The following is a 6,974-nucleotide window of genomic DNA, read 5'->3' on the forward strand; positions in this document are numbered from 1 at the left end:
TATATATATATATATATTAATATTGAAATATTGAGCGAAAACAAAATAAAATGTGGGTTTAGCATGATGGGAACACTGTATAAAAAAAAATCTCCTTTTTTTTTTTGATGATCGCTAAATACCGTAACATCTGTGACAAATCCTCTTACACATAGGTGGAAAGCTGTAGGATGTGAACCATGAACAGTTTTCTGTGGTCTTGTATACGTTTCTGAATAGCTAGGTTTTAACCCCTTCCCGTCACAATCGTTCAGTTTGGTAAGGGTTCAGTTCAGTTTATGAAAAGACCAGCGCTCATTGAGTTACTGCTGTTGATTGGTCCCTTTAGGTCCAAGACAGACCCTCAACAGCAGATTAGTTGGTCACAGTCCTGTGATCAAAGCGCCGGGACAGTCACGGAGCCGGCAGCAGCTCACTTGTTTGTGAATTTGCTAGCCAGCTATGGGTTACAAAAGTGATACGAAGTATCTCTGAGAAGAATAATGTATTCTACTCAGAGATACTGAGAGGGATATTCACAAAAGGGTCAAGAGTTTGGAGAAGGCAGGAGAAGTGAACAATGTAGGACAACATAGCTGATATGGAACAATTCTCCAATTCACCTCACTTTCCAGTTCAGCTATGTTGTCCTAGATTGTTTCCTCCTCCAAACTCTTCACCCTTTTGTGAATGACCCTGTAAGTATCAAAGCCCCTGTAAATAAAACAATAACCGCTTAGTGCCCCCTAGTTTAAAGAAAAAATAATATTGTAAAAATAAAAATATATATGTTTAATAAAAAAATTATAAGAATATATACCGTAGTGATGAGGAGGCTATTAAAGATAGAAGAGAAACATGCCACATTCTAACATTGTATTTTGTGACCTATAACTCTATAACTCCCAAAATAAACTGAAATTCCAGACATATGCTATACCCTATAAATCAGGACAAATAAAATAATTTATTATGAATTACTTTCTGCTAGGTACACTAACTGTGTACACATTATTATTGCCAAAAGTGTGAAAAATTAGGGGGTTTTTTTCCTTATTTTTTTAGAAGGAAAAAAAAAAAAAGAATTTTATATATGCATATGCCACATCAAATGAAGCCCATTTTGTCTTTTAAACAATGGTATATAATATGTGTAGGTGCAATGAAAGAGGAAGATGGAAATTATGGTTAAACAAATGCATAGCAAAAATGACAAAATTACTCTGGACCCCAGGAACGAAAAACATTTCTGAAGCTGTGTCACTAAGGGGTTAATTTTGTTTGCTGTTCTTGAATTACAAAATAACCTGCCATGCATTTGCAAATGAAACCATTTTACTCCTAATAGAAATTGTTGTACAAGTATACTTGGCAAAACAAAATGGAAGTTTGTGTTTATTTTAGTACAATATATGTCCATGTATTTTCTTTCTATCAGCTATAAATATTTAGATGATGTGTAGCCTGTTGTCATCATACAAGAATTCTTCACCCAATCATAGATTGCATTAAAAAAAGGTTTATCAGAATTGTTTATTAGCTGCTTAAGTGTTGATTATTAATTTTCTAGATGGACAGACATTGTAACAGATCTGAACACCCAAAATCCGGAATTCTTTGATATTCGACACACTGAAAGGGGCATACAATACAGAAAAACTAAAAAGGTATTTTTTTTGCTATAATAGATCATGTTTGTAGTAACTATTGTGGGTAGCCCTATATGTAAGGACCATGACACTTTCCTGCTGCTGGCCAGAGTCTCACTACCGTTTTCCTGTGGCTTCTTCAATGTGTATGTTTAAAACCCATTGTCTGTCTGTGAATGTTAATACATAAAGTGAACCTGTGTTCACTTTGAATTATATATATGAAAAAAAAAATCCCACACTTGTACCAGGTCCTCTCCTGTGTTTAAAACTGATTACTCTACTCTCAATTCCCTGTAAACATGAATCTCCACAATATAACCCTTTTGAAGCTTATAATTTATCAATCACTTCTCCCCCTGAATTGTATTATTGTTGCTACCCCTCACTTACAGCTATTGGTTACCTCTGCCATCAATCATTTTGTTTCCAAGTTGTGAATGGAAACATCCCCCAACATGCTTGCAACCAGTCATCCAATCAGCAGACTGCACAGCTAAAGTCTGCAGCACCCGGTGGCCAGCAGAGAAAAGCAGGTACATCTAGAGGATCCCAAGGGATGTGTTTTTTCATATAATCCCTATGAAAAATATAAGAGGCAGAATGCTGTGAGGTTTACATGTGCCTGCCAGCCCCTTCCACCAAACTGACAGTAGACAGACCCCGTGATGACATTATTGGGTCTCAAAAACAGGTATGTTTGATAATGATTTGTTTGAAAACTTTTAATTGCATTATGATGTGGGGGGAGCACATTAATTTATTATATATGTACAGTACGCGTTAGCTTTAAGCACTGTTAATTTCGCCCATTGATATATTTAAAATATATTTCTATAATATTTCAGAGTGGAGGAAATCTCCATTGTATCATGGCTTTTCAAAAGCTCAGCTGGCAAAGATTTGGTCCGTGGACCTTGCAGCTTGGCAACCTGAGACCTGAGCCCCAGCCGCCAGCCCAAATGAGAAGAATTCCAAAATCGGAAAGTGAAGACAATGTGACCAAGAAACAACATGGACGCCTGGGAAGGTCATTCAGTACTGGCTTTCATCAGGAGCTTGCATGGAAGAGGATGTGTAATGTCAATGAGAGACGGGGCAGTGGCTCCCCAGAGAGTGACACAGATGGGGACGGAACCGACTGACTTGAAAGCCACCTTTTGCAAATGTATTATTCTAATAGAAACGTGTGCTATTTTATGAGTTCACAGCAATAGTGTTGGAATGAGGAACTTGTGTTTTTGGAGGTATAAGTTGCAAGCATGTACCTCTTATTCTTTGTCCGAAACCATCCAGCCCTGACCCTCTGGTTAGCTACACATAAAGCATTGGTTTTTGCTTAGCAAAACATGCATTTTCTAAGATATTTCCATATTCACTGATTGATATTATTAAAGTGTGTTTTTTAACTTTATATTTAACATGTGCAGAAAAATGGTGTTATGTACATGTGTTACTTTTACTTAAAGGAGTAAGTCCCAGCATAAACTATCGGCATTGTAAAAGCAATGCATACTAAAGTTGTTTTTTGATAATGCAATCAAAGATTACTTTAAAAAAAGCCCTTTTATGTAGTGAGTGCTGCCTTCTGTCTGCCTATTACTTTCAACAACTTCCTGGATTCCCAGTGTGCTTTGCATCTCTTTCCCTGCTGCTTGATGTGATGCAATCTTGATTTCGCAGGACTTCATAACCCATCATGATAATGTGACATTGCTCAGATGTTGAGATGTAGATCAGCAGGCAGGCTCTGTGGCACTTGCGGAACTACCAGGGTCGCAGCGACCGGACCCTGGCGTTCCGCCTGTTGGAAGGGGGGGCAGAGAGGAAGAAGGCCCGCAGCTCCCTCAACGTTCAGAGTTTATTATTGGTCCTTTTTGCAACAACAAAAATTGAACACTTCTTCAACACGACAACGCCAGGCCTCAAACAAGTGCAGCAACAAGAGATGCAATTCAACGCCTGGACTTTTTAGTCCTGCCACATCTACCGGATAGCCCAGACCTGGCTCCTATGGATTTCCACCTGTTCCCAAATCTAAAGGAACTCTTGAAGGGCCAACGCTTCATCTGTGATGAAGTGGTGAAGTCTGCAGTGAGGGAAAGGTTTCAAAAACAAAACATGGTTTTTATTTAAGGACAGATTTCAAAATCTAGTACAGCGTTAGCAGCAGTGTATTGAAGTGTGTGGTGATTTTGTTGAAAATTTTTTTTTGCAGCTTTGAAAATGAATAATGTAGGTATATTTTTTTCATTAAAATATATTTTCCCATTCATTTACTATTTATTTGAGGCAAAATGTATCAGACCCCCCCCCCATATGAACAAGGCAATTAAATTAACACATGTACATAACATGAATTTCCTGTCCATTTTACCTAAATATGCATTTACAAATGAAACTACAATTGGCCTTCAACTGCAAACCCAAGTAGATGAGGATTTGTTTCAATTTCTTGGCTTGCCCGACTTACTTTATTTATTTATTTTTCAGGTATAGTTTCTGCAAATAACACTGTTTCTAAAATTGTCTATTCTATAATATTTAGATCCTAGTTCTATCCCAGCTTAAATATTATTTTTTATAAACACTCTGGAAACCAGACAGAAAATAACTGGCAATTTCAGTAGCTTTCTAGTGCAAAGATTCAGGAAAGCTTTATTTGACTTTAGGATGTGTTGAACAATTTATAATGCCTCCAGCTTTGATTTTAGAATTGACATCCAGTCATTCACTGTGAACCATAGATATTTTTGCATAAGCACATGTGTAGTACTATAATTTCAGTATTGCATTGACTTTGTCCTTGGACACAATGGTTGAGGTGGTAAAGAATATTATCTATATAAAGTTGTTAGTGAGCATGGTATTGTATCAAGTATGTTTAATGGAATTGATCTGCATGATTTACTGACAGAGACTAAAGATCTCTCCTTTTTGCATTTTCAAATCTTCTGATAGCAAGGAAAAAAAGGAAATCCAGTGGAATGGTTTTTTTCTTTTACAGTTTTGTATGGGGCATTTTATATATATATTTCTGCTAGGAGATAAGATATATTTATTATTTACCATACCAAACTGTACAGTAAGTTATTAATGCTGGGATCTTATTTACTCTACTTAGAAGGGGAAAATGATTTTGCTTACTAGTAAAACTTATTTTCTACTTTTTATAGTTGTATTTCATTAATGTATTTCTTTGCTACTGTATCACTGGTTTGTTATCAAATCCATAAAATGCAAAACCACATTTGTATGAGTAGTTTCTTTTTTTACTTAATTTCTTATGAATTGATGTTTCCGATGCTTATGTATTTCTTAATGTTATTCACTATTTATCATTAATTGGATGAGTGGATGTGGGCATCTGCATGTATGACATGGAGCTACTGGCAAGTCACAATATTTTCTTTCAGGGGATTACCTATTTTTATTATCAAGTAAAATTTAAAGCCAAACTTTTTATAGCCACCTACAGGAGGAATTTGACTCTCAAAAAACTGTTAGCCAGTCTGGTATAACCCCTCCTACTCCAATCATGTTTCAGTTTTGTAGAAAGGCAATATTACTAGGTGGGAGCCTTGCAAATCTGTAACTGATGCCGAAAGGCCCAAGAAGCACTTATAATCTATCACAGCCACCTAGAAATGGTGGAATAAAAAAACGGTTCCCCTTTACTAGGACCATCAGAAACCTCCTGATGGAAGTTGTGGCTGCTAGATCAACATGCACAGCAGAAGATACATCCAGGAAGTGAAGGGAAATCTCCTTTGGATGTACAGGGGCCAGAGGGATGGATGGAAGCACTATGTCCTGGTTGTGCTGAACCAGGCATTATTATTATTATTATTATACAGGATTTATATAGCGCCAACAATTTGCTCAGCGCTTTACAAGCATAAACTAATGTAGGAAGAAAAGAGTATATGGACCTAAAAGACAACCTTGTCCTTATGTAAGAAAATGTCTCTTTACAAAACAAGGCAGCTAGATTAGATACATGCGTAACATAGGTGATGGCAATAAGAAAGACCAGATGTGTGTAAGAAAGGAATGGGTATACCTGATGGGTTCAAAAGGCATTTTTTGGAAAGCAGAATAAAAACCGAATTCAGATCCTGCAAATTCACTGGTGGTTGTGCAAGTGGCGCTATATGACCCTGTACTAAGGACCTAACAACAGAATGAAAAGGAAATAAGTCATTAGAACAGCAAGCATGGGCCAAAATGTGACCCTTAATGGTACTGAGGGCCAAACGCTGATCCAAGCCAGATTGCAAAAACCACAAAATCCAAAGCAGTACTTCCTGGGATGAAAATGTTTTGCATCTCCCAAGCAAAGTAAGCTTTTTAATGTGTGATGGCAGACTTCCTAGTTTTCAAAAGCGTAACAATCAGAGTCAGAAGGGTCCATATCTCTTAGTACCTAGGATTTGACAGCCGTGCCATCAAAGCAAGTGACCACGAAGCAGAATGGTAAACTGGTCCTTGGGACAGAAGATCCAGTCTATCTGGAAGAGCCAATGGGTGACTGTCAGGAATCTGATGATGTACCATATCCATCTAGTCAATCCATCTGGTCCATATCCATCCGTCAATTTAGAGCTATTGTATTCACTAAAGTGAAGCCTTTAGCAGTGTATAGAGTATATTAGATGCCGGGGGTTGCTTGGTACGACTCAGAGAATTAGCTGGATCTGGATCACAGCACAAAGAACAGAGCTCAGCAGCGATGAAATCTTGATAGAAGAAAAATAAATATCCTGATATCAAATGAAAAAAATTGTATAGCAAAAATTGTTACATTTTTATTCAGATGAAAAACATTCATCCTCCTACAATACTAGCAAAAAAATGGAGTAGGAGGGGTTATACCTAATTGGAAAACAAAAAAAGCCATTAGCTAATGTCCAATTCCTCCTGTAGGGGCAGTATAACCCACTTGTGTCTGATTTAATTCTGATCTTGCGTCCTTTAATGAAGGAAAAATAAATGCCTGCTGATCATGTCAGAATTCAGAGCTGCCCTCTGCACACTTCCTGTGTTATCTAAGGCTAATTGGCCCTTATCTTGGACTACAGAACAATTACTATTGTTCTACTAAACCCAATGTTGTGGAAATGAAGAGAAGGGGAGAGATGAAGTAGTACAGTTATAAAACATTATAATTCTGTCCCACCACTGTTGAAATTCTGCCAAGCAGCATAGCCATCTTGGTCACAATATCCTGTGTTTAGTTTACTGCATGTGTCAACAGGCTTTTGTTCTCTTGGAAGTATCGCCATACAAGTCTTTACAAATGTACCCAACCAATGCATAAATATGTGAAACATGGAGGCGGCTGCA

General features: G+C 37.3%; 1 protein-coding gene across 1 annotated transcript in view; it reads left to right on the top strand.

Annotated features, from left to right (window-relative positions):
* BIVM (basic, immunoglobulin-like variable motif containing) overlaps positions 1-2,780 on the top strand; it is a 19,171-nt gene extending 16,391 nt beyond the window's left edge. The window contains exons 9-10 of the mRNA XM_018576615.1: positions 1,550-1,646; positions 2,477-2,780. Coding sequence (XP_018432117.1) covers positions 1,550-1,646; positions 2,477-2,773 — 394 coding nt within the window. The 3' untranslated portion in view covers positions 2,774-2,780. The remainder of the gene's footprint in view (positions 1-1,549; positions 1,647-2,476) is intronic.
* The last annotated feature ends 4,194 nt before the right edge of the window (positions 2,781-6,974 follow it).

This window comes from Nanorana parkeri, unplaced genomic scaffold, assembly GCF_000935625.1.
Source record: "Nanorana parkeri isolate BGI_ZX_2015 unplaced genomic scaffold, ASM93562v1 scaffold71, whole genome shotgun sequence".
NCBI lineage: Eukaryota > Metazoa > Chordata > Amphibia > Anura > Dicroglossidae > Nanorana > Nanorana parkeri.